Consider the following 26,339-nt stretch of genomic DNA (forward strand, 5'->3'; position numbering starts at 1 on the left):
ATATGGCTCCATTGCACGAGATAGAAGCAGAAAGTGTGGGAATGCTATCCTTATATGAGATTCAAATGTCAGGGAAATTGGAAGACATTTGTTTGGCCGCAAACGATTCTCCAGGCTGGGATGTTGCGCCTCTGGTGTTCTGCTCAAGGGTTTCTCAGGGCAGTTGGAAGATATTCAGCAGGGGGCGCTGAAGAGCCACGTTTCATGATTTGCATCGGTATTAATCAATTAAGTTAAAAAAAACTAGATGCAAAAGCGGATTATGGGGATAGGAAGTCAGTTTAAAATTATTACCTCAAATCCGGTGATTTCAGACTTACTAACAGCTTCTCCTATTGGGCAAAGTTAATGTTGCCGGAATACCAGCTGAGTACCTGGCTGGGAATCTGGTTCTCTGGTGACGGGTTTTAGATTCCTGGGTCGTTGGGAGAGGTTCAGGAGGTGTGGGGGCGGTGGGAGGGGGAGGGGGCGGTGGTGGTGGGGGATGAGATCAATACAAAGTGAACGTGTTGTACCTGGTTGGGACGGGGAATGCTGTCCTGTGGTGAGTGTTTGATAGTGTGGTTAGGAAGGGATAAAACAGAATGACAAGTTGATGGGAACACAAAGTGTGTGACATAGGAAAGAGAAACACGAGAAACAATAATAAAGAGAGAACAGTAAGATGCAACATCGGAGCTCGGATAATCAACGACGAGAGGCAAATATAGTCACTGCACAAATACTGATTAATAATGGGAAAAGAAACATCGCTGCCACTATGCACATTGGTATTCGGTAGAATAAGAGGTTATCTCATTGAAACATAGGATTGTTATGGGGATCGACAGGATAAATGCTGAGAGGATGTTGTCACCCCTCCCCCCACCCACCCACACATTAGAGATTCTAGCACCAGACTGCGCAGAATGAGATGAAAGGGAACCAACTTGAGACTGAAATTTGAAGTGTTTTTTTTTCTTCTCTCAACATGTTGTGAATCTTTGGAACTCGTTGCCACAGAGAGCTGTGGAGGCAGAGTCCTTGTGCACATTTAAGGCTGTGATTGGTAGATCATTAATCAGTAAAGGAATGAAGGGATCCGGGGAAAGGGCAAGAGAGTCAATATGATGAATGTCTGATTAGTCACGATCCACTGAGGGGCGGACCAGGGTCGAGGGGCTGAACGGCCTAATCCTGTTCCAATTTCTTATCAACTTATTGTGTACTGATCACGGTCGACTGTTTAAGAAAAGGAACAATCAAAGATTTATCTCACCCAGAGTGCTGAGATCACCGCTGGAAGTTGTCAAAGTGAAGATACCGTCAGGGTCCCGGTTCAGCAGCAAGTGCCCACTCTGAGGGTCAATGTTTTCAGTCTCAGCATCGTCATAGCCTGTCAAAGCAGGAGCTGAGAGGGAAATGTATTTGAATTGAAATTAATTAGTAAAAAAGGACAGTTAGAATGATCTCCTTAAATGTCTATTTCCACAGCAATTATGGAACAGATATTGATTTATTGTGGCTTGGAGACCAGTGAATTAGATTATGGGGAATCACTGGACGAAATTGTGTTTTTTTTTTCAATTTTAGTTCAAATTTATACCGTTCTAATGAGCCACCGATCCCACAAACCAGTACACAATTCAGAGCCAAGAGAGGCTTCTGGGGAGATACATGGTAATATCAATTGTTCGGAACAATGATAAACATTGTTTCAGAATGAACGTTTCTGTAACTGAAACCATTCTGCAATGTCAGAGCTACTTGGCACTGTCATTTCATGGTGTACACGTCATGGTGTACACGTTTGGAGATTTCAGAAGCTATTTTAGATATTACAGAGTGAGAAGGCTTGGATGGAAATGGTAGGATGTAAACTTCGACCTACCCTGAATAGAGGAGGAATCCACCTCAGGATATTCTGATCCAGGATCCGTGTCTCCCAAACTGTGACTGGTGTAATATTCAATCTGATTGAAGGAGTCAATGCTTGAAGAAACTGGCAAGCACAAAATAATTGGTTAGTTGGCAAATGTGTTACTGAGCCGTTGCGATGTTATCTTGGCGGACAGTGATTCAGAAAGTCAGAGCCGAGATCACAACAAGTTCATCGCCTCTGTGGAAACATCCTAACATTTGATCATGGCACCAATTTGGGATAACAGTCAGCAGACTGACTGCAGTGGTCCAAAGTGAAGAACTAGCACTACCTTACTGGACAATGGGTGTCACTCTGGCTTCGAACTGTCCAATCCCTTAGGGCAGATAATGTATCAGATATCAGAGAACCGGGAATTTGTAAAAAAAAACAATTACATCTGGGCCAGCTTTTACGATCCAGAATCACTTTTCCCTGTCGTTTTATTCCCCCTGTCTTGAACTGATATTTATTTGATGGCATTCTCCTTTCACTTTCTTCATCACAGCATCACTATTTGCTTTCCACCAGCAGTCTGACATTACACCCTTTAATAATGATTCTGTGAAAAGCTGCAATTCTGCTTCCGCTAGAATTTTTATATCTTTGAAAATGCATGGATGGAAATGTTCCAATGAGTTTAATGTTGTTATTTCGTTTTTGATTCTACCTGTTGATACCATTCCCATTCACATCTTGTGAAGTCAAGAACTTGAGTTTTATCTCTGGTATAAACTGAAACAAACAATTGATTAATATTTATGTAATTTCAGTATTGGGATTGTTGGTAAAAACTAAACCTCGAAAATACCTGAAGTAAGTTCTGAATTGGCCATTTTATTTCTGTTCGATTGAATATTTTTCCCCTTTAATTAACACGCCATTATTCACTAATATAGTAGCCCTCGTTTGTCGCCTTAACAAATTACATCATCTTTTTGTTTCCTGATTCTACATCTCGTTTGGCTCAGTTCACGGCTCCACTGAGTCTCACACACTTCCACGACTGATTTTGCTTGCTTGCATTGGCGATTTGTCTTTACACTTAATGGGTTTCATTTTTTCTTTTTTATTTGGTTGTTCTTGTTTTTTTTATATTTTCATTCAGTCCAAAAATGGATTAAAATACCCATTTTAGAAAAATAAAACTGTCGTACTCCAGATATTTTCCCAAATACTAATCTATCCTGTAATTAGCCGCTGAGTGTGCATTAATGCATTGAATTCATTTACACAATCAGTCACATGTTTTAAATATTATTATTTAGATCAGACTTTGATGTGTGCAAGGTGCAAACCAGTTGGAAATTGGAAACAGCTACTTTGTTCTTCTTAAACAGAAGGGAAAATTATCCTTGAACAATAATGAACATTGGTAATCTGATCAGGACACAAATCCTCTGAAGATAAAACGGTCATTTAAAATGTCTCCTTTCTACATGAGGACGGTGAGGTTAATGCTTCCCTTGAGCGTGGCTAAAGTGGGTAAAGAATAAGCGGCATTTTTCCATGTAGCTTGGGTTAAAAAAACACAAACCTGAAGCACGGTACTGAGTGTCTTGCCTGGAGGGAGGAATGTCATCTATTTCTTCATAAATGGCTTGGTATATAAAAGGACGTGGATCCCAACCTCCCGCAACAGGTTCTGTTGGAGGAAAATAGGGACAATTAGCATATTGATACATTCTGTTCCTGTATATCTGTCCATGATTTTTATTGATTTTTATCTCCCCCTATGACGAGGTTAGATTCAAACTAGGATCTCACAGAATTTATTTTGTTTCTCTGCATCATGAATCCAGTGTTGATGCCACTGCCTCCATCACAAGGAGCACTGAGGCATTTAGAGACCAGTGAAAGTCAGCGCATAAGATTGGAATCAAGAAAATTCGGTGCGAGTTCAGACTCTTGCAGTAGTTTTGTTTATCTGTTCAAAACTAGTGGTGCAAAAGGCAGACATTCATCAGATTCCATGGCCATGTTTTAACATGGAGCAGGTCAGTAACCTGTTACCAGAGGAGCCCAACTCCATACCAACCATGGCCGGACAGTAATACCTCCCGCTCTCACCGCTTGGGATTGTTGCCTTGGAAGGGTTTTACAGGAAGTGCTGACACTTTGTTCCTATAAAGTCTTGGGATTGAACCTGGTGCGTTTGTCTCAGAGATCAGGATGCTATTCACCGGCATCGATCTTGTAATATTAGTTGGACAGTTTTGCTGGGATGCAGTATTGGAATTGATTCTTGTGGAAAATCATACGATCACGTCTCAAAATGGGTCGATTACTGTTCGAGAACTCGGCACGCCCAAACACTCAGTGTTAGTTTGCAACCAATTGTAAGTGGAAACAAAATGTCAGTTGTTAAATAGTTAATGGACACATTTCAACATAGGAATTAGAAGGAACATAAGAATTAACAGCGAAATTGGGCAATTCAGCCATTTGAGCCCGTTCCACCATTCTATACGATCATCGCCGATCATATCCAGCTCGATTTGAGCTTTATCCAGCTTTCATTGAGTCAGATAATTGTTTATTTCTTGAATCTGCTGACTGATTCTGTCTCCCCTCACTCTGGGCCGTCTTTCCACAAGATCACAACCATCTGAGAGAATGTATCCCTCACTTCAGCTTTGGAACTCCTTCCTCTCACTCTAAATCTATGAGTCTTTGTTGTAGACTATCCAACAAAGAGCAATATCGGCTCAACATCCACCTCATCAATCTCTTTATCATTTTGTAAACCTCAATCAGAACCCCCCGAATTTTTTTGAGCTCCAGCAAGTACAAGCTCAACTTATTCAAATGTTCTTCATACATTGACCCTTTCATTCCTGGAATCAATCTGATGAGCATCGTCTGAACTGCCTCCAGTATCAGCACATCCTTCATCATGTCTGGAGACTAAATATGGACACGATTCTCTTGGTGCAGTCTCACGCAGGCCTTATCCAGAATTAACAACATTGCTTTACAAGTAAATTCCTGTCCATTTGCAGTAAATGCCAAAATTCAAATTGGCGTTCTTATAAAATGATGCACTTGTAAATTCACGTTCTGTCATTCAAGCACACGGAGACCCAAATCCCTCCGCATTGACAGACTGTGAATATTCTTCCCAATGAAACAATCATTTACCCTTTTCATTGTTCTTTTTTTCTGCAAAAATGAATGTCCACACAAATATCCATATCACTCTCCTTTTGTCACATTCTGGCCCATTGTCCTAAGCTGTCAATACTCATCTGTAATCTCTATAATCTCATCAGAACCAGCTTTCCCACTCATATTTTGATCATCCGCAAAGTTTGCAATGTTTCACTCTGGCCTCAATCGCAGGTCAGTGAACTGTTGAAAACTGAACGTTGCATCTTGCCTCATATTAAATTTTGCTCGCTATCCAAAGAAGGGCCTTTTTATCCCTATCCTGTGCTTTCTTTCACTCAACCAATCCTCTCTCCATGACAATATTCTGGACCCAACCTTTGGGATCTAACACTCTTGCCTAATGCCTTGAAGCATCCAGATATGCCACATCCACATGATCCCTATCATTCATCTCGCTGTTTAAATCCTCAAAAAAAACTCGAACAAGATTGTCAAACACAACTTATGCTTCATAAAATCGTGCTGACTGTGGCGAATTCCGCTTTGTTTTCCATTGATCAGTTATCTCCTGACAATGACAGACTGCAAGGACTTCCCAACATAGAGGTCAAAATAAGGGGTTTACATTTTGCCACTTTTTGCTTCTCTGTTTTTTTTTGAATAAATTTGTCTTGTCACCGTGTTTCCAATCCAGAGATATCTTTCCGAAATCAAGGAAAAATTGGAATAATATAACTAATGCACCCACTATCTCTGCTGACACGTCCTTTAATACGAAAGGGTGCAGGCCATCGAAGTTCAATTTGTTCCATTCAAGTTTAAAATGATTGCAACAAAACAAAAATTCTATTCCGTACCTCATGCTTTGGTGGATGGTGTAGGAATATGAATGTAAATTACTCCCTCATTGAAATGTAATATTTTGCTATTGCTCATGTGACTCGAAATAAATTAAAGACCAATGATCGGTTAATTTGTTTTTGAAATGTACCCAAGTACATTTGCAAAACGGCAGAGAAGCCCCTTATGATGTATGAAGCAACATCCATGACTCAGCGTGGGTTCAGGGATATGATTCGGGCCTTACCTTTTATTGATGATCTTCTCTGCATTACTACCAAAAGGGCGATTAACTCACAGATCAACAGGACGCCGAGTGATATGCAGATGACCAGAGGGATGGAGGTGCTTTCATCTTTATATCCTTGATGAAAGATTCAAGGAAGTTTGTGAGATAAAGTGCCCACAATGTTTTAAATACTTACATGATTATCAAACACTCAGACTGTCGGTAGAAATTGACAAAAAAAAGGCAAAACAAATGTGTGGCAACTATTAATTGTAATGTAAAATGAGCCGTAATAGAGATTGATATTTATTCCTGAGACATACCGGAAGGTGTGGGCAGAACAGTTGGAGATAATTCCCGACCTGATGGAGATATGGTGAAAGGGAGACAATTATTTACATTGTTGGTCAGAAAGACATTTGAAAACATTAATTGATTTCAGCAAAAATGGGCGAACAGCGTCACACAGTCCCAAACCACACCGCTCAATGGGACACTTACCGGAACAAATCACACTGGCATCTTCCTTGTGATCACAGTCAGACTGAACTAATGCTGAAGGACAGTCAAACAGAAAGGATTCGCTTCCGGTGCACTTCACCTCATCCAGCCAGATAGTACCGTTACCCTGCCCAAAAGCGGCCCCTCCTGTGGCCTCGAGAGCAGAGCCACAGCCCAGCTGTCTGCAGACAACACTGGCATCGTTCATATCCCAGGAATCATCACACACCGTGCCCCAGGCTCTATTACACCATATCTCCACTCTCCCGGAGCAGCTCTTGGTACCTCCAGACAAGCGCAAACTTTGTCCTGAATTTGTTAAAGATAATAAATCAATTATTAACCCTGATGTAGCACAAGAGAGGAATACAATCAGATCGCTGGTTTATTAAAGTTGGCAAAACACCTGATTCTCTCTTGCAGCTGTTCACAGTTTCCTGTTCTTGCTTCGGTGTCCCTCGCTCTGTTGATAAGGCAAACATGTTGACTCCATGAGCGACATCAATATTTCAAATCACACCTGTAAGTAGAATGATTCATTGTGTTACCTGAACAAACGATGCCTGCATCGTCCCAATGGGTACAGTTGTGTTGACCCCACGGGTCTGCCTGGCACTGCCGAAGATTCAACTCCTGTGAAAGACACTCGATATTATCCAGCCAAATAGGCCCGGATCCCACTCCGAATCGGCGAGAGCCATAGTCAATGAAAACGGTTGGGCCACAGTTAGCCTGTTTACAGATTACAGTAGCATCTTGCCCACCCAGGTCTTCTGAGCACACTGTTCCCCACGTCTCATTGTAGAAAACTTCCACTCTGCCTTCACAGCGATGCTTTCCGCTCACCAAACGCACCTCTTTGTGCTCTGTCAAACAAATGATATATACCCAGATGATATCTTCTTTAACCAGAGTGTCTAATATCTGTTGTGCCAGTTGAGGTCACCGTTTGAGAGATATATTTCGCAAAGATCACAAAAAAAGTTGAATTCGAACGATATAATCAAGAATATGCGACATTGAGATTTAATGGGAAGCTTTGGGTGATGGACTCAATCAACTCTGGCCAAATCCTCCCTCATGTCATTGTAGTTACCTTTATTTAACTGTAATCTCGCTCTATCAGATTCCAACTTCTCCCTCTCAAACTCTCGGGTAAATTCTGTCATGTTGTGGTCACTGCTCCCAAAGCGCTCCTTAAGTTCCCTAATCAAATCTGCCTCATTGCACATCACCAAATCCAAAATTACCTCCTCCCCCGCTCTGTCACAAACTGGACCAGAAAGCCCTTTCTTAGACAGTCCACAAACTCCTTTTTTCTGGGATTCACTACCGAACTGATTTCCCCACTTGGACTATGGGAAGTATATGAGGGATATAGAAAAAGAAGGGAACGCGATGAAATGGACGGAACAAAGACTTCAGTGACAGTTATGTCCAGAATAAGAAAGTGAGTCTTTGTGCCAAATAGCCTTCCAAAGTGTGTGTGTTTTTAACGTAATTTAGGAACTCATCTTAACATAGAACATCGAACACCACAGCACAAACAGGCCCTTCAGCCCACAAGTTGTGCCGATCACATCTTATGTATGAAGCTTCGGTTATAAGTGCAGAAAGTGGGACAGTTACCAGAGCACATGATCTTCACATCTTCTTTATGACTACAGTCGTGTTTACCCCACAATGCATGGGGACATTCCCAGAGAAATGATTCACTCCCGGAGCATTCCAGTGAATTCAACCAAATTGGCTGTGTGTCAGGTCCAGCCAATGCAGGAAGAGGAAGCCGCAATGCATGTCCACAACCCAGATCTTTGCAAACTACGTCAGCGTCTGACACATCCCAGGAATCATCACAAACTGAGCCCCAGGTCCTGTTGTGATAAATTTCCAAACGGCCCGCACATCGGCTTCCACTGCCAGACAGCCTTAACTGCATGTGTTCTAATAGAAACAAAATGGGAGCGTCATGTTATACTTCCAATGCATACTCATCTCATTGTTAAATTCAAACTATTACATCATGTGAAGTAAATTAAAGCCTGTATTTAACTGCTTTTCACAGAGAGATTAATCTCCGCTCAAGAAAAAAAAATACTCTTACATGAAGTTACAATTTTAGACACTACGGATCATCCAGATATTCGCATTTCTGACAATAAACAGTCCCATGGATTTCGGATTGGAACTGACCTGTTCATTGCTGCATGGTTTGCTTTACCAGAAATTGTGCCACTGTGGTAATTAATTGTTCCACACAGAATGGTTTCAGCAAACATGTTTTTTCTTTTCACTACTACGTCATTTTGCCATGCATATTTCATCAGGTATCTCGCTAGTTCGCCCATTTATATCGGATCAAATAAGAAATACTGCAAATAGTCTGGCAGCGACTTGACCTTTCAGACAGTGACCTTTCCTACGAATTTGCTGCTAATCTGCTCATCACTTCCTTGTTTTCTCAAAAAATGCAGATTTCAAAACTCTCCTGATGGCCGCCGCTCCAAAACACATGGATGCAATCAAAATGTTTCTAAATGAACCGCGCACATTCCAACTCATCAGCAGCGACCAGCGCACGTGCAAACCGGCACCCACACCCCACTGCCTCCCCAATCCCCTCCCCTTCCCCCTTGCTGACCAACAGCATCACTAACACTGGCAATTTATGAAATGTCACAATATCTCATTTGCTGTGTTGATGTAACCCTCATTTGTGGCTAATAAGGAAACTATTTGATTTACACTGGCTGTTCTTCCGTCAACATAAATTAGCTTCAATATATCATGGTCATGTTCAACGGCACTTATACACTCCATGACTGCCCACCGCTTCACCATAGTTACCCCGGCCACCCGACACCAGCATGAGAACCAGCGTTGATAGATTTAATTCACTGAAGAGTTTGGATTTCCGTCACATCTGACACTTCACACAGCAAGCCTTTCCTCATACTTAGTTAACGCTCATAATTTTGGGGACTGGGACACAAGATTGGAATTTTCTTCTCATACATGGCCCCCTCTCTCCCTTCGCTATGCTGTTGTAACCCACCCAACACTGATCAGCATATTATTTCCCACTGCCGAAACTGTCTTTGTTTGTGTTGGTCTCAATTTACTGAGGGAAATTACTTTGAGATTTATAAAGTTGTTTTTTTTTATTACATTTTTGTTGTTATAATATTCCAAACTACGTGTTTTTTTTCTTTCCCCGTGACGTTCTGTTCAGCATCCTGGCGCCAGTGTCAAATATCTCAGCTTTATGCTCCCGAAAAAGGAGTGAAGTCTCTACGCAGTTGACCAAGATTACAGTTTTCCCTTTATGTTTCCGGAAAAGTGACCTGTTTATTCACCTGAGCACAGAACCCCTACACCGATGCTGTCACTGCGATGCGGGTTCAATGTGAATGTGCTGCAGTTCCAGAGATGCGATTCGTTTCCTTCACACTGGACATCATTCACCCACACAGGCCCTTCACCCTCTCCGTACTTTGAATTGTTATAAGCGGTTACCGCTTCGCCGCAGCCCAGCTGTCTACAGGCCACATTAGCGTCATTCAGATCCCAGAGGCTGTCCTGCACTCTGCCCCAGCTGTGGTTGTAGTAAATCTCCACTCGCCCATCACACCGACTTCCCCCATTCATCAATCTCAGTGGCCAGTTTTCATCTAGGCGAAGAAAGGCATGGAGAACAGTGGTTACACTGCAGCAAATTAAATCAAATTAATATTATCTTTCACCAGAGCAGCTCCCCCGGAGCAGAGGTGAAGGATGTGATGAGAGGCTGCTTAGCACAGTCAGACAGGAGGCTGAACAGCCAGCGTGGCTGCTCTGAATCTGAAGCAAATACATTAATAGACAGAGTGATAATATATGTTTATGGAATTCGAGGATGGACCAGCAATTCGGCGATCTAATGTAGAAATATCCTCTTCAATCCCAGCGCCATGTGTTTCCATTACCTTGATTTAGGGACTCACCCGTGCAGATGACACTGACGTCATTTCCATGTGAGCAGGTAAACTCTTCCACGGATGAAACCGGACACTCCCACAACCGGGACTCGTTCCCGCGGCAGTTGAGGTTCCCCTTCCATATTGTCCCATTTCCCTTTCCAAAGGCTGCACCTCTCAGGATTTTCTCTACCACTCCACACTGAAGATGCTCACAGACCACACTGGCGTCTTCTAAATCAAAGTAAAGATCACAGAGCGTCCCCAAGTGTTCTCCATGCGGCACTTCCACCCGGCCGGAGCACCTGTCCTTTCCACCAACCAATCTCAGCTCATGCTTTCCTGTTTCAGGGACAAACACAGACACAAATAATTTATACATCGAAATTAAAAGAAAGGCATGCCAGCATTTTTTTTTGCGTAAAGGTGAGAGCTCTGATAGCATGCGCATCTACAATCATTCCCCACTATTCACAACCAATCATTTAGAACGAATTAACATCATATATGATGCTTTTAAGAAGGTGCTTCAACCCAAAGCGAGCAGTCCATCCTGAAGGCAAAAGTTATTTTGCTATTGGCAGAATATAGTGCCTATAGAGAAGGACCATAATATGCTTGAAATAAACTGCAGTGTTTAAGCATTGCATTATGAGGCAACTATAAAACAATATCCTCTGGAGCAATAACCTGAGCCTAAAATGGTAGATGCGCTTCCAAAATTAGACAGCATCTCGCACCAGGAAATTCAGCCACTAAATGACGTTCGAAAAGCTATTGCACTATTTTGGGAATAATGCGCATTATTGACGCGTTTTCCATGCTTTGAAATCTCCAACATACATTTGTCCAATTTTACATGTTTCACTAGAAGTAAAACATGAACTTGTATTGCTGTTACTGAACTCATCCAATTATTTTGTTTGATGAAAGATAATTGAAATGCAAAACCCTTCATTTATTCTGCTGTGCCAATATTCTCTTTAGATGCAAACAGATTTACAGTCTGCTACAGACTATGCAGTGGGATCACGGCATGGGAGGCAACACACGACTACCTGACAGGTCCACAAAGAATGTCATGTCAAATGTTTCAGAGAAATATATGCCTGGCCTGGGCACTAAATCAACAACAATAATTTGCTAATTTGAGAACGTTAATAAAAATGTAAACATTTGCTATTTGTAAAAAGTGAGCATCCTTTGAAATATGAAGACCTGGTTGGACAAGTCCATGTTAGAGAGAGGCAGATCTGCAATCTCTCCTTTGTTTAAATATTAAAAACATTTTAAATTAATTTTCACAAGTCTGTACTCACCGGAACAGATCACACTGACATCGTTCCTGTGGGTGCACCTGGACCGATTTACAGGAACAAAGGTGCAGTCCATCAGGCTTGTCTCGCTCCCTTTACATTCAAATCTATCGTTCCATATAAGTCCAGTGCCCTCTCCAAAATAAGCCCCACTTCTAATGGAAACGGCGACTCCACACTGCAGCTCAGCACAGATCACTCTGGCATCATTCCAATCCAAGTCACGGTCACACACTGTGCTTGAAGCTGTATGGCTATGGATCTCCAATCTGCCGGAACATGGAAAAGCCCCGGATACTAGTTTTGAAAATCTGTGGGCTGAAAAACAACAGATCACAAAACACTAATTATTGTCAAAACGTATTCACATCCGCTTAACTAGATTCTACTATTATTAGTTCTGAATCGGGTTCCCCTGAGCTTCCCATTAATTTAAAGATTCAGGGGAATTACAGAGGTAAAAACATGGGGTGCGACGTGGATTCGATGGCCTGCCCGGGAGACTCGACGGGCTGAATCCCCTTCTTCTGCATTAAGAAATTCTATAATTAAAGATGTTTCATCAAGTTCAATAGGTGTGAATTATTATTCTCTCCCGAAGCCGTGTTCATTCTTAGAGCGATTCCTCTGGAACACTCTTACCCATCCGGACTTACATTGAACCGACTGCTGGTTTATCTCAATAAATTCTGAGTATTCCTGCTCCCTACCGCCTGTTGATGGGAAATTCACAATGGCCAACAGGCGGACCTGAATCAATATCATTTCGAATTATTTACCCAGGACTTTCTAACTGATAGACATCAAACGGAATTCTATTTTTGATTTTCGGCGCTGAAGCGTGTTGAGAATGAACGTTCTGAAATTACTTCAACCAGAAATGAAACTATGTATCCCAGAATGTCTAAATAGTGATTAGCAAACAACACTCAAGCATTATTGAGGGTCTCTGGGCACAGGTAAAATGTGAAGGCCAGGTAAAAAAAACGTTATCAAAAGCCCTCCTAGAATTTTAGCTTTTCTATTTTGACGGCGAGAGCATGAAGGGGGAGAGCTTCTGTTTCAAGTTTCAAGAACATTGTACAGTCCATATCTGGAATGGGAATGAACAATAACTGCATCACTGAAATGATCTCCTGTTCTGGAAAGCAGTCCAGTGGAAGTCTCCCAGGCTGCTGGTTACTGTGACGAGAACCCATCTCCTTCTATCAGTTTACACTGTCTGAGATCTGTCTGAAGCTGCAGCGACGTTAAATGATAAAACAACTCATCTCCCTTCATTTTATTCAGAATAAAGTATCAACTGCCGAACATTTGAATGGAACTCTCTCCCAATGACATTTCTGATTTCTCCCGCTGATAAACGCTAAAGGTAAACTTGTCCGAAAAAAAACACGTGTGGAAACCATGTAGGAACAGTTGTTATTCATCAGATTCGGGAAGTGAGAGGGAGATAAGTTTCCAAATAGTATCAAACATTTTAGGGCGAGGATTTACATGGCAGCTATTAAAAAGACACGCCTGGGGAGACAGGGGATATCCAGCCAGTCCCCTCTCACACAGAATCAGAAAATGTTGGAACAATTCAGCAGCTGTGGGAGAATTAGTGGCGAGGGAAGAATAGAGGGATGTTTCCAGTCCGCAGGACTCTCCTCCAGACCCTTCTCATCCTCACTCCGCTCTTGGAACACCTTCAATCTGCCCACTGATTGCTGCTCTGAAAGTAGCCGCAGTGACTGGATAAGCGCTCTATGGCCTCCGCAATCAATAGTCAGTAAATGTCAAACACATGGACCGAGACACCCGGATTTAATTCAGAGACAGCCGCCAATTCTGACCGAGTGCCGAATGATCCGGACTCCGCATGAATGCACTTCCGCATGAATGCACTTCCGTACACAACCAGTCCATCAAAGCATGCCTCAAATTTTGACTCTGCCCAGGCAAGACCGGGACAGAATAGTCCGCCCGGGACTCTTTCTCGCTGTCCTTCCAGGTCTGTCCGCCCCCTCCCCCACCGTGGTTGCTGACAGGTCCGTGTCTGTCTCCAGGCGTGTGGTTTTGTCGGTTGAGGCATTGGGGGAGGGGTGGTGATGGAGAACTCGAAGGGTTGGGGGATCGGGATGCCTCCGACCGTATATCTGGGGTGCAACCACATTTTCATTTGAGGGGAAAATTTCTGGAGTGCGACGCAAAAAAAAAGGCATTTAGAATCGGGCGATTTGGAGTTACGTTAAAATAGTAGGATAAGCCAAACGCTGCGGACAGATGAAGATAAACTGTTGCTCAGCAGAAGCCTGATTGTTGTCCAGGATTTGCTCTGTGTGGCCCTGGAATGATTCATTATTTGTTGAATGGTGACCAGAACTGAACAGTGAGGAACCAGGAGCGAACAACTCCTCTCCTGAACACAGCTAACAGCAAGAGCTCAGCTCAAGGACACAGCGGGTCTGTGCACGGTTGTGGTCATTGTTAATCACTCTCATTGCTGTTGCTTTATTATAAACTAAAATCCTGGTGTTCATGTAACCACAACTCGATTTACTGAATATTAAAATTATTCGCCAGTCTCTTTACGACTGTGTATAGTCTCCGAATACTTTATCCGCCCTTTCCCGGAGAGTAGATTGGGGACTTTTTTTTTACCTGAGCAAATCACACCGGCATCATTGGAGTGCGAATAGCCATAGTGACTCCATGGATCTGAGGGACATTCCCGCAGGGCTGTCTCGGTCCCTTCGCACTGAACATCATACGTCACAATGGGTCCGGCTCCTCCCCCAAAGTGAGCCCCGCCTGGTGCAGAGAGCGCGGTCCCGCAGCCCAGCTCCCCACACACAACATCGGCGTCCCGCTGGTCCCAGTCACTATCAAACACAGTGCCCCACTGTCCCCTGTAGTGAATCTCCACTCTCCCAGCGCACCGACTCTGCCCATTCGCCAGTCTCAGCTTCACCGCCTCTGTAAAATACAGAAATAAACCAACAGTTATTGGCCAGCTGATGCAGCAGGTCAGATAGGAGTCAAGTCAAGCATCCAGTGTGTTAAGGATTTCAACAAACCCTGGGATAATATGAGATAAGAACAACGAACAAAAAAATTTACAGCACAGGAACAGGCCCTTCCGCCCTCTTCGCCTGTAGCGACCTTACTGCCCGACTGAACTAAAAACCCCTACCGTTCTGGGGACCATATTCCTCTATTCCCATCCGATTCCTGTACTTGTCAAAACTCCCCTTAAAAGTCACTACTGTATCCGCTTCCACTCCCTCCCCCTGAGACATTGCAAGTGGAAGCGGGAATATGGATTGACAGTGGGAAACAGCCGCAAACTAGTTGGAAGTTGGAAGCATCATTCTGCTGCGTCAGGCAGGAGTGTGGATGGGAGCTTACTTGATTCCACCCACAAAACTCAGGACTGTTATGGTCCGGGATCCACCTGGACTAATATAGTGGAATCCCTATCCTAGTATGGATTCGAATCTGCCACCAGGGTCGAACCAGGTGGTTCACCCTGCTGCAACTGTCTGAATTGGACTGTCAGGTAGTCTCCAGCCCTCCCCGGGGCTATTGGCTGCGGCGAGTTTACGGCGGAACCCGTATATACCGGTGGTCAAACGGCTCGAATATTGCACTGCATTATGGTAACTAGAGAAGTAAAAATTTATTTCCAAACAGCAGTGGGAAATCTTTGCCTCTCGCCCTGCTCCTCGGCGATCTAATTTCTAAATTAGGGAGCAGAACTTAAACATTTACGTGAAAACATTGCAAGAACATTTTCATTCACAACTGACAGGCAGACATTGAACCGAACCATTGAATACAAAGATACTGAAATTGTCTCAGGGATTTATCATTCAGTTGGATGGATTAGTGCAGTGAAATATCAGATATGAACTTGGAGGGCGATTACCTGATGGATCAGCCTGGCTGTTCCCTGGTCTGCCTGAAATGAAATTTTGAAAATTAGTCTTTGTTGGAACAGGAGATGAATGAAACTGTCAAAACCAAACATCACAAAGTCAACACCGAGGATCTGTGTTATTTCTTCACTATATGATTTCCAAGCATTTGCTGTTAAAAAGTTTTATTCAAATTACCTCACCCGCGATACTATGGCCTATGAACATCCTGGTCTCATTCCATTTTTTGAATATATTTTTAAGCACGTGTTACCGTATTCCCAAACAGGGATATTTTGTGTCAGTCAAATCTCCAAGTCTACTTTAGCCTCTAGTTTGCATAATAAAACCAAAAAGACAGTGATTCTTCTCTCTGGTTGGATTGCTGAAATTTATAACTTGACCCACAGAGTAACAATGATAAAGTTACTCGAATATCTCTGCACCAGGGGAGATCTCATTGAGACGTATAAGATGATGAATGGGATGGATAGGATAGAGGTGGAGAGACTCTTCCCGCTCAAAAAAGGCAGTAGGACTAGGGGGCACAGCCTCAAGATAAAGGGGAGGCGGTTTAGAACGGAGTTGAGGAGGATCTTCTTCACTCAAAGGGTGGTGAATCTCTGGAATTCTCTGCCCGTTGAACTGGTGGAGGCTGCCTCGCTAAATATTTTTAAGAAGCAGGTTGATGGGTTCTTGATAAGAGAGGGGATTAAGGGTTATGGGGAGAGGGCGGGAAAGTGGAACTGAGCCACAACAGATCAGCCATGATCTTATTGAATGGCGGGGCAGGCTCGAAGGGCTAAATGGCCTACTCCTGCTCCTATTTCTTATGTTCTTATGTTCAATACGGACAGTGCGTCATTTATTTCCAATGCAGACAATCCTCAAATATCCTTATTAACTCTTCGCAAATAATATCGCACAACTTCCACTTACGTTGTTCTCATTGCCAGAATTGCGGGATAGCATTGCAATATTTACGCAAAATGTTGACAATTTCTATGGTCCAAATGGAATCTCTGACCCCCTTCACCCATTCCATCTTCCTATCTCTGGCTCCACTTTTCAGTGTTCAGTAATTCTCCCACTGAACATTGACCCATTTCAAAAACACAGAATAAAGAAAAGTACATCATGGAAATAGACCCTTCGGTCCTTCAACCCCTGTCCATCATGATGTCCATTTAAGCAAAAAAAGTTGTGTTATTTCCGTCCCTATCCTTCTATTTTCTCTTTATTCTTGCACCCATCTAGATGTCTCTTAAAATGTTTCTCATGTGCCTGCTTCCATCACCTCCTCTGGCAGCGCCTTGCAGGCATGCACTACTTTCTGAGCTTTTCCCACATATCTTACTTTAAATTTCCCCTCTCACCTTAAATCTGTGGCCCCTTTTCTTCCTGCAACAGATCACTAATGACACTAACAAGCAATGAAATAGAAGGCGCTGGTCAGCAGCCTCATTTGCTAAAAAACAGCCATCACCTGAATCGTTTGTGTACCGTGTAGATGATAGACAACAACAAATGGTCAAGACTCATTCGGCAGTTCATTCCAAACCCGCGATTTCTACCATCAAGAAATACAAGGACAGACCGACGACACCACCCTGAATTGTACATTCCCTTCTAAGCCGGACAACATGCTGAGTTCGGACGATATCGGAGTTGCTTCATTCTCGTGAGCGCTAAATCCCTAATCTCACTATGCCTGCACCAGTGTATCATCTACTGAAGCCAGGCAGCAAAAAATGCTCAGAGATCCATTTCTGAAGACATATGGGTACAGATAACAAATGCTGCCATTGCCAGGGACACTGACTTCACAAGAAAGAGCATAACAATAAAAAAAAGCAAGGCCGTGGCTGAATGTGGAATATTAACCTTATTTGGAAGAGATATAGAGACATGGGAAGTTTGGTACTGTAAAATGTAGGCCCATTTAAATATCACAAAAAGCCATTCGCACGAAGCAGAAAGGCGGCAAATATATCTCCCCGTGACTGAGTATTCGATCTGTTAATCATGTTTTATCTTAAACTATGAGACACAACAAGTAACAAATAAATGTCAGTATTACGAATGGAATTAATTACACTACATCGTATTTGTAGTTGAAAACCACCGTTTAAGTCTGGAACCGTTTAGCTGACAGCAGGAAGATGAGATTACGAGTCGCTAGTGGAACCATAATTTTGAAATGTACGGCCATACCAAACTAACACTCGCCAGATATAAGATATTAGTTTTAGAATATAAGCGGAAATTTATCAAATCTTATCTGGACAGTGAGTTTTTTTTTTCCTGGGATCTGTAAAATGGCTGAAAACATTTTCCAAGGAACAGTTGGCGTCGCCAATTTGGAATGAGTAATGGGTTTTCAGAGCTCATTCTAAGAAATGGAAAGCTCAATGGATATTGAGAGTGTCTGGGAACAGGTTGACAATTATCCAGTGATTGATACACAAAACGGAAGTCGATGTATGGTTAGAAAGCTTTGTTTTGATTTCTAAAGCTCATTTTTCCAAATAGCAATCAGAAATACTGATGTTGCAAATTCGCGGAAGAAGCCGGATCTTTCATTTCCCTATTATTTCGCTGGTGCCACTGATTACGTATATTGCTTAATCTGCCGGTTAAAGCAATGTTGGTCCCACTTAGATTTAATATTTAACTTTTCAGTGTTTACAAAAGTGCCCATTACTCCAACTCAAAATAATTTGTTTAACATATGGCAGCTCACTGTGCCAGAGGGCGAGCACACAGCTCTTCCACTGAGAAATATCTATCACAAATCTGTGTACGCATTCTATTGATAGTAACTAGAACTTTTACTGGAATTCCGCAAACGGTTAATTCGCGTAGATTCCATTTGGCAATCTATGCTAGACTAACAGTGGCGGCGATCTACGATCTACACCCAGACTGCGCTGTTCAGCTAGAATTTCAATTCATGTCTGTTCCGTCTGTACAACAGAGCCAGTGGAGTATTTAATTCTACTTGCCGACGTATGTGAGTTGGATTCAGGGATACATCTAATTTTCTCATTCACTTGCTGTTTTTTGGAGACTAATGAACTGAAAATGCAACTTTCCTCAAATTATATTATTTTCTACAAGTCTTTTATATGACATATTCTTTCCAGCAACTGGAAAGTCCAAACACTATTTTTTAAGATTTTATTTCACGGACTCTCGGTCCTTTACTGTGTGTTTGATAACAGTAATGGGGCGCTTCTCTATCAGATAACCAGCATTTTCAAAGACATTCTGATTAATGGCTATCACCAAAGAGGCACCTTGGGAACCGGGCGAAAAGAAACAAATGAACAACTTAAATGGAACAAAACTACTGGGCCTGTGGAAGGAGATGAAAGAACAGGTCTCGATCTGCCACCGAAAACGGCATGAGACACAGAATGCATGAAAGCGTGACATGCTTTTGTGAAATAAAAATAATTAGAAACTGAAAAAAACAAATCACTGCATAGAAATATTAATTTAACACATTCTGGTCATATTCCGGTAGGAGACATGAGGCAATTGAGCAACAAACTTCACAAAGCAAATCACACATATTTAGCAAATTACGTTGTCAACATAACAAATAAGTATGTTCTTCATATTAATCAAATTAAGTAATGACACCATCAATTGCAATTCATCTTAATATGTTAAAGTGCATTATTCACAGACGTAGTCCAACACTATGAGGCTGAGACACCTATTTTAAACGATCTGTCGGTTTTCTCTCCACACGTGTTCAGACGGAAAAAAATACTGAGAAATATCGAAAGAAATATGTGTGGACGGTCCTCGCTCAACAGCCTGCATTTTTAAACGCAGTGGGTTGGCTTCCACTCAAACTCATTTTCCGCAGATTCTAACAGCGACTGCTCTAATTTGTACCAACACAAATCAAGTTATCCGAGTAGAGGTTTTACAGGAAGATGTTGTCCATGCACAAGTGCGGCATTTCCATTCAATTTTGTATTTAACTCTCAGTTTCCGGCAAGTCTCGGCCGGGAAATTAAAACATGAATTAATCAGATGTTCTATATTCTAAATATATTTGAAAGGAAATAAGTTAAAAAGAAACAGGGAATCTAAGTTATTCACCAACTGAAACGTCTGCGACTTAAATTCCCAATTCCAATGCATACTTCATAACAAGGAAGCAGACATTTGAAAAGATTAGAGCTTTTTTTTTCCGAAGTGGGGCGGAGAATCCAAAATACTGCTAAAAAAAATAATTTTCCAGATTGAGATTTGACAGCCCATTTTGATTTCCAACTCCAATTTATTTATTCTGCAGAAGAATTTCAGGTAGACGGCGATTACATACAACTTCTGTTGGGCACTTGTGGCCTCAGAGCAATATTCGGCCAATATCTCAGGCCCCTCGGCCCAAAGTGACTGTGCCGAGTGGAATAAAACCAATTCAGTCTAACCCCACTGGCCTGTTCTTGGCTCCTTTGAGCGTTACAATATTTCAAATGCATAAGCAACTATGTTTTCAATGTGCTGAGCACTTTTTCATCCTGCAGCTTTTCAGACACTGAACTCGCACTCTCTCATTGTAAATTGATGTACATTAATATCCCATTACCTCCAGATGACACTTATTATTCAAATCATCAACTTTCCATTACATCGGGCACCAACATTTTTGTTACAAAATCTCTCTCTCTCTTTATAATCTATATATTTACACAAATACACATGCTAAAATTTTATGTCAGTGAATTCTCAATAGACATCAGGATACTTTCAATCAATAATAACTCACAGTTGAGAAGCTGCAATGCAATTAGAGTCAGGAAGGAGCGCAGCATCGTCCCGACTGTCGGTTACTGCGATCAGACTTGACTATTCACCGAGTTTTGTACACCGGTACCGGGCTGTCCTTCCAACAATTTCTAAAACACCAAACGCTCCAGGAATAAATCCTTTGTCAGAAAATAATATTTCCTCCCAACTGGTTAATTTATGCTCCCAAGTGTGAAATGTAAATTGCCGTTTGATAAAAGATACCAATGACAGTTCTATCCACCTCCTGCCCCTGTGCGGCTAATGAGGCCTACATTTTTGATAAGGAAGTGAGTCACTAACCCAGCATCGGATCATCAAATCATCATATCTTACAGCACAGACACAGGCGAGTGAAATAATGTATATGGAAAATGTTTATAAATCATATTCGGCCTACACTGGATTAGATACATTTTTTGCACTCTTTTCCCACTTATTTCAAAGGCCAATTTCCGAGGAACAGTTGAAGGCCGTGGAGAGGATAAGGGTTAAAATTCCCAGGTTAAATCCAGGGGAAATGGACTGCTGTGATGTGGAGAAAATGTATAAATTTCATGTCAGATCCAATCACTCCTCAAGAAATCTGTGAGTGAGTGTTCTCACCGACAAGTCCAAACCAATCGGCTGTTTAAGAATCCTATGGAGCCCGAATACAGCCTATATTCACAACCTGATTTTCACATCTTCACAAGCGAAAAGTGAAGAGATTTCACTCCAGCAGCAACTCAAGCAAGAAGTTCAAATCTGTAACATCTGGATTTTTTTTCCCGGGTGAAAACAGACCTTTTGCTCCTTGCTCTGAGAACAACCTCCAAAGTTTTTACTGTCTTCTATTTGGAGAACAATATTCATTAAAGGCAGAAAACCCAATTTGTGAATATTCTTAATATGTAACATTTCTATCCGGAAATCTTACATTAAATGCTTCTGTTAAAAGACTGTTAATATCTATTTGAACTTAATTACTTTTTGAACATACTTTAGAAGCAACATTACATAATTGAGCGATTTTGCTGCCTCCGCCCAGTTTAGAGTGACAGAGTTCGGCGGAACTGTGCCGCTCAGAAATATATCTTATCTGCTGGACAAATATCATTTTATTTTCATGATCAACTTGAGAGTCATTTGAGTGAATATCTTTACAGAGCCGCGTTTAGAGAAGGGAAGCCCACAGACATATTTGTTCCATATAGGAAGAAATGATTCCTGAGAAGCTAAGCAATTGGTATTGAGTTATACTCTGTGTCACCCCGAAGCAGCTCACTGTCTGCGCAGCCTCAGAACACTCGCTGCGCAGTTGCTGAACCGACAGGAAGCACCTGGCCTTGTGGTCAGGTCTCTGCTCGCATGTTAGTCGCTGCTGCACTTTAATATTGACAGATTGCAGATGGAATTTTAACTTGTGTCTGACAGTGCACTGGGACATTTAAAACTTCAAGTACCTTCATGAATTCACCAGCAGCATGTGACAGAATGGCATCTACAAATAGTTATCGGGGACTCCAGGAATAGTGTGTCGCTAAACATTATTAAATTTCACGTGTGTTCAACAAATTTGAAATCGATGGTGTGAGATTAAACCGATTGCCTGGGCTGTATGAATCAATATACTACACATAGACCTTTGACACGCTTAGACGTTGAGGGTCCACCATTCAGCTCCACATCTATTATCCCTCAGTGCTTCCCCCGTGAACACAGCAGACCGGGAGCACAAGTTCACACAGAGCATTATGAGAACAGATAAGAACTTGGGATAATGGGAACATTATTTCCATAATATCCTGACAGTTTTTGGTCAGTTTCAATGTAGTTCAGTTCTCAAAAACGTATCCAATCTATGAAATGATAAACTACAAACACGAAGTGATTTCCATGTGAGACATTTTGTGACGTTGGCATCCCTGACTTCCTTTATTACTGAGAGGGCGGCTTAAGCACTGTAGTCACTTTATGATGCGACAAAGTCTTAAGCAGGTACCGGGTGCCATGGAAATTAGATTATCAGATATTGATATGTTATCCAGGATGGAGACTTATTACGGGTTGGTTATTTAGGAAATACCGCGGGTTTCGAGTCAGTTTATAGAGGTTGAATTAACAAGCATTGGTTGGTCTTTGATATCATTTGCATTCATCTTTCCTTTTGGCAGCACCTGTCTGCAAAACGTATTTTTTCCAGCTAAAATTTCTTACGTCTCACACCTGCAAGCACAAATATATTGGTTATTTACTGTTTGTTTGATCAATGTCCAAATACCTTGGTGAAGAACCTTATTAACCTGAGCATTAACTGAAATCCCTACATGCATGCATTAATTCCAATACCAGAACTCACAGGTTAACACTCAGTGTTTGAACCATAGGATCCCTATTTTGCAGCAGAAGCTCATTCAACGTATTGAGTCTGAACTGACTCGCCAACAGAGCATCTTCCTCGTGCTTTATCGCCGTGACTCCACATTTCTTTTTTACGTTGCTAAAACCCTAATTAACACATCATGTGACGCGAAAGTTCAATTAGTAATCGACCCAACCTTACCATCTTTGCACTGTTTATTTTTGGAATGATCCAATTCCTTTGTACAAAGGAACGTTCAATGTATCTCTCTGTCATCTACATCCTGACCACTGTGTGGAGATATTGGATATGGACTGGGATGGGCTCTGTAAGAAGCCTCACAGCAGCAGATAAAAGTCCAACATGTTTATTTCCTGTCACAAGCATTCGGTGCACTGCCCTTTCATCACTCATCTGATGGAGGAGAAACACACTGAAGACTCGTGATAACAAATAAACCTGTTGGACTTTAACCTGGTTTTGTGAGACTTCTTGCAATATCCTGCCCAGTATCGGCCAGACAATTTTGCTACTTTGAATACTGCCAAATACTTAATGATCTCTTACTTGTCTTTTTTATGTATATCTATCTATTTATATCATGAACAATAAGTTAACTCGTACTGATCCTTGTGGTAGCCCTCTGAACACCAACCTCCATTTCAACAAAACACCTTCTACCTCCAATTTCAGTGTGTGAACACTGGGTCAGTTCTGGACACAACTTGTCATTTTACCCTGGATCCAAAGCACTTTTAACTGACCGATCAGTGTCTTTTGTCTTTTGTCATTCAGTGTCTGACGCCTGGCTGAAGTCACTCTGTCCTTTCAGATTCAGTGTCACAGACCTGGCTGGGTTCGATCTGTTATTTGAGATTCAGAGTCACAGGCCAGTCTGGGTTAATTCTGTCCTTTAAGGTTCAGTGCCACAGCCCTGGCTGTGTTTGAACTATTATTTGAGATACAAATTTCATGCCTAGTTCGGTTCAGGCTGTTCTTTGAGATTCACTGTCATCGACCTTTATTGCTTCACTCTGTCTTTAAATTCAGTGTCACAGACCTGGCTGAATAAACTGTGTCCTCTCAGATTCAATGTTCCAGGCCTGGTTGTATTCACACTGTCCTTTGAGTTTCAGTGTCAGGGACCTGGCTGGAATCACTCTGTCTTTTGATATTCAGTGTCACAGGCCTTGCTGTGCTCGAAATGTTATTTGAGATTAAAGGTCTCAGACCTGACAGGGTTCACTCTGTCCATTGAGATTCAGTGTCACACGCCTGATTGGGATCAATGTGCTCTTTGAGATTCAATAGGCCTGGCTGGTTTCACTGCGCCCTTTCAGATTCAATGTCACAGGCCTGGCTGGGATCCGTTTGCCTGTTGAGATTCAGTTTCCCGAACCTGGCTGTGTTCAAACTGTTACTTGTGATTCAGTGTCACAGAACTGGTGTATACACTGTATCCTTTGAGATTCAGTGTCACAGTTCTGGCTGGATTCACTCTGCCATTTGAGATTCAGTGTTACAGGCCTGGCTGGATTCACTATGTCTTTTGAGATTCAGTGTTACAGGTCTGGCTGGATTCAATTTGTCTTTTGAGATTCAGTGTCACGGGCCTAGCTGCGTTGGAAATGTAATTTGAGATTCAGTGTCACAGACTGCGCTCGGTTCTCTGTGTTCTTTAAGGTTCAGTGTAACAGATTTGGCTGTGTTCACTCTGCCCTTTCAGTTTCAGTGTCACGGGCCTGTTTGGGTTCACTGTATCCTTTATGGTTGAGTGTCAGAGGCTTGGCTGGGTTCATCCTGTCCTTTGTAATTTAGTGTCACATGCCTGGTTCGGTTCACTGTGTCATTCGAGGTTCAGTGTCACTGGCTGGTCTGGAGATGGAAAGAGTGTGGTGACTGACTGAGTGCATTGAGACAGTATCACTACCTGATGGAGAGTCAGGTGGCTGAGTGCACTGAGACAGCATCACCAGCAGATATAGTGTGAGGTGGATCACTGAGTGCAGTGAGATAACATCAACAGCGGATGGAGAGAGTGAGGGGTAACTGAGTGCAGCGAGATAGCATCAACAGCAAATGGAGAGAGGGGTAAATGAGTGCATTGAGTCAGCATCACCAGTAGATGGAGACAGTGAGTATTCTAACTGAGTGTGGTAAGACAGGGGCACCAGGAGATGGAGACAGTGAGGGGGTAACTGAGAGGACATGGACAGATTGCTGTAATGTGGTAAACAATGAACATGTTTGTGGGATGTGGCAGGTCACAGGCGGAGTTGAAACTGGGTAAACAGAAGGATAGCAGCAGGATGTGTGAGGTCACAGATTGGTGAAGTGTAGCAGTAAATGAGGATGTAGGGTAGATTTTGAGGACACGGACAATGTGGTGAAATGTAGAGGTGACTGAGAATAACAGAAAGCCTTCGTAGTACAAAGAAAGATTGTCGATTTGTAGATAGCAGTAAGGATAATATCAGTGTTTGGGGGACACAGAGAGATGTGTGAGAAGTAGAAAGAGTGAGGATAACAGTTGGATATGAGAGGACACAGGTTGATTGGTGAGACATAGTTCGCAGTATGGATAATAGCAGGGTTTGGGATGCCAGACAGATTGCTGAAATGTAGTAAATAATGATGATTATCATTCAATTTGGGAGGAAACAGAGAGAATGGAGAAAAGAAATCGCAGTGAGAGTGACAACAGGAATTGGCAGGACACAGACAGAATGGTGCAATGTTGTAATGAGTGAGGATAGAGCTAGGATTCTGGAAGACAGGCAGTTTCCTTTAACATAACAAAGAATAAGGATAACAGGAGGAATTGTCAGTATAGTAAATGCAGGGGATATATCCAGGATTTCTGTGGACACTGACTGATTGGATATCAGTATGCTTTACTGATTGGATATCAGTAAGCAGTGAGGATATCAGTTAGCTTTTGGAGGATAGGGATCCGTGTTAAAATGTAGTAAACAATGTGGACAACAGTAGGTTTCGGGGGGATGGTGAGCGAATGTTCAATTGTAGTAAAAAGTGCGGACAACAGCAAATTTCAGGTGGGGGGGGGAGGATATAGACAGAATAGTGAAATGTGGTAAACAGTCTGGATAACAGTAGGTTTCAGGGGAATCAGGCATCTGTAGATCCAGGATGGATAGGGCTGGAGGGGGAGGCAGGGATCATTGGCTGATCTGCTGTGGTCTTGTCCGTGCCCAGCTCGATCTGATCTGTGCTGCCCAACACACTGGAGAATGTTTGGTAGGAAATGAAGATTAGAAATCTAACTAATGTGTCAACTCCTTCAGAGGATCACACACTGTATTCTAACAAACTGAACTGGATTACACTGAATGGGAAGTCATGTAATGTAACCCTCACAGACTTCATGAATGAAGTACATTTTTTTTAAGAGGGGTGGGTGCGGGGGTGGG

At 42.3% G+C, this 26,339-nt stretch overlaps 3 protein-coding genes, 1 long non-coding RNA gene and 1 pseudogene across 4 annotated transcripts in view; all 5 read right to left on the minus strand.

Moving 5' to 3' along the window:
• The window catches only part of LOC145361224 (scavenger receptor cysteine-rich type 1 protein M130-like), a 253,499-nt gene that overhangs the window by 143,235 nt on the left and 83,925 nt on the right, over positions 1-26,339 (minus strand). The gene's annotated exons all lie outside the window — the stretch shown is intronic.
• Positions 1-26,339, minus strand: part of LOC145361209 (scavenger receptor cysteine-rich domain-containing protein DMBT1-like) — a 100,426-nt gene that overhangs the window by 65,238 nt on the left and 8,849 nt on the right. The window contains exons 2-8 of the mRNA XM_080216848.1: positions 14,500-14,814; positions 11,857-12,171; positions 10,565-10,879; positions 9,938-10,252; positions 7,130-7,447; positions 6,988-7,044; positions 6,576-6,890 (exon numbers count right to left, since the gene is read on the minus strand). Coding sequence (XP_080072974.1) covers positions 6,576-6,890; positions 6,988-7,044; positions 7,130-7,447; positions 9,938-10,252; positions 10,565-10,879; positions 11,857-12,171; positions 14,500-14,814 — 1,950 coding nt within the window. The remainder of the gene's footprint in view (positions 1-6,575; positions 6,891-6,987; positions 7,045-7,129; positions 7,448-9,937; positions 10,253-10,564; positions 10,880-11,856; positions 12,172-14,499; positions 14,815-26,339) is intronic.
• LOC145361159 (uncharacterized) lies at positions 1,877-6,200 on the minus strand. The gene is made up of 3 exons (XR_013889812.1): positions 6,099-6,200; positions 3,438-3,545; positions 1,877-1,981 (listed from the first exon to the last, which is right to left on the minus strand). It is a non-coding gene; the product is annotated as an uncharacterized LOC145361159 (long non-coding RNA).
• Positions 6,387-26,339, minus strand: part of LOC145361211 (scavenger receptor cysteine-rich domain-containing protein DMBT1-like) — a 101,481-nt pseudogene continuing 81,528 nt past the window's right edge.
• LOC145361212 (scavenger receptor cysteine-rich type 1 protein M130-like) overlaps positions 6,387-26,339 on the minus strand; it is a 28,802-nt gene continuing 8,849 nt past the window's right edge. The window contains exons 2-9 of the mRNA XM_080216850.1: positions 14,500-14,814; positions 11,857-12,171; positions 10,565-10,879; positions 9,938-10,252; positions 8,211-8,525; positions 7,130-7,447; positions 6,582-6,890; positions 6,387-6,442 (exon numbers count right to left, since the gene is read on the minus strand). Of these exons, the coding sequence (XP_080072976.1) occupies positions 6,387-6,442; positions 6,582-6,890; positions 7,130-7,447; positions 8,211-8,525; positions 9,938-10,252; positions 10,565-10,879; positions 11,857-12,171; positions 14,500-14,814 (2,258 nt within the window). The remainder of the gene's footprint in view (positions 6,443-6,581; positions 6,891-7,129; positions 7,448-8,210; positions 8,526-9,937; positions 10,253-10,564; positions 10,880-11,856; positions 12,172-14,499; positions 14,815-26,339) is intronic.

This window comes from Carcharhinus amblyrhynchos, chromosome 34 (genome assembly GCF_965287045.1).
Source record: "Carcharhinus amblyrhynchos chromosome 34, sCarAmb.v2.hapA, whole genome shotgun sequence".
NCBI classification, from domain to species: domain Eukaryota; kingdom Metazoa; phylum Chordata; class Chondrichthyes; order Carcharhiniformes; family Carcharhinidae; genus Carcharhinus; species Carcharhinus amblyrhynchos.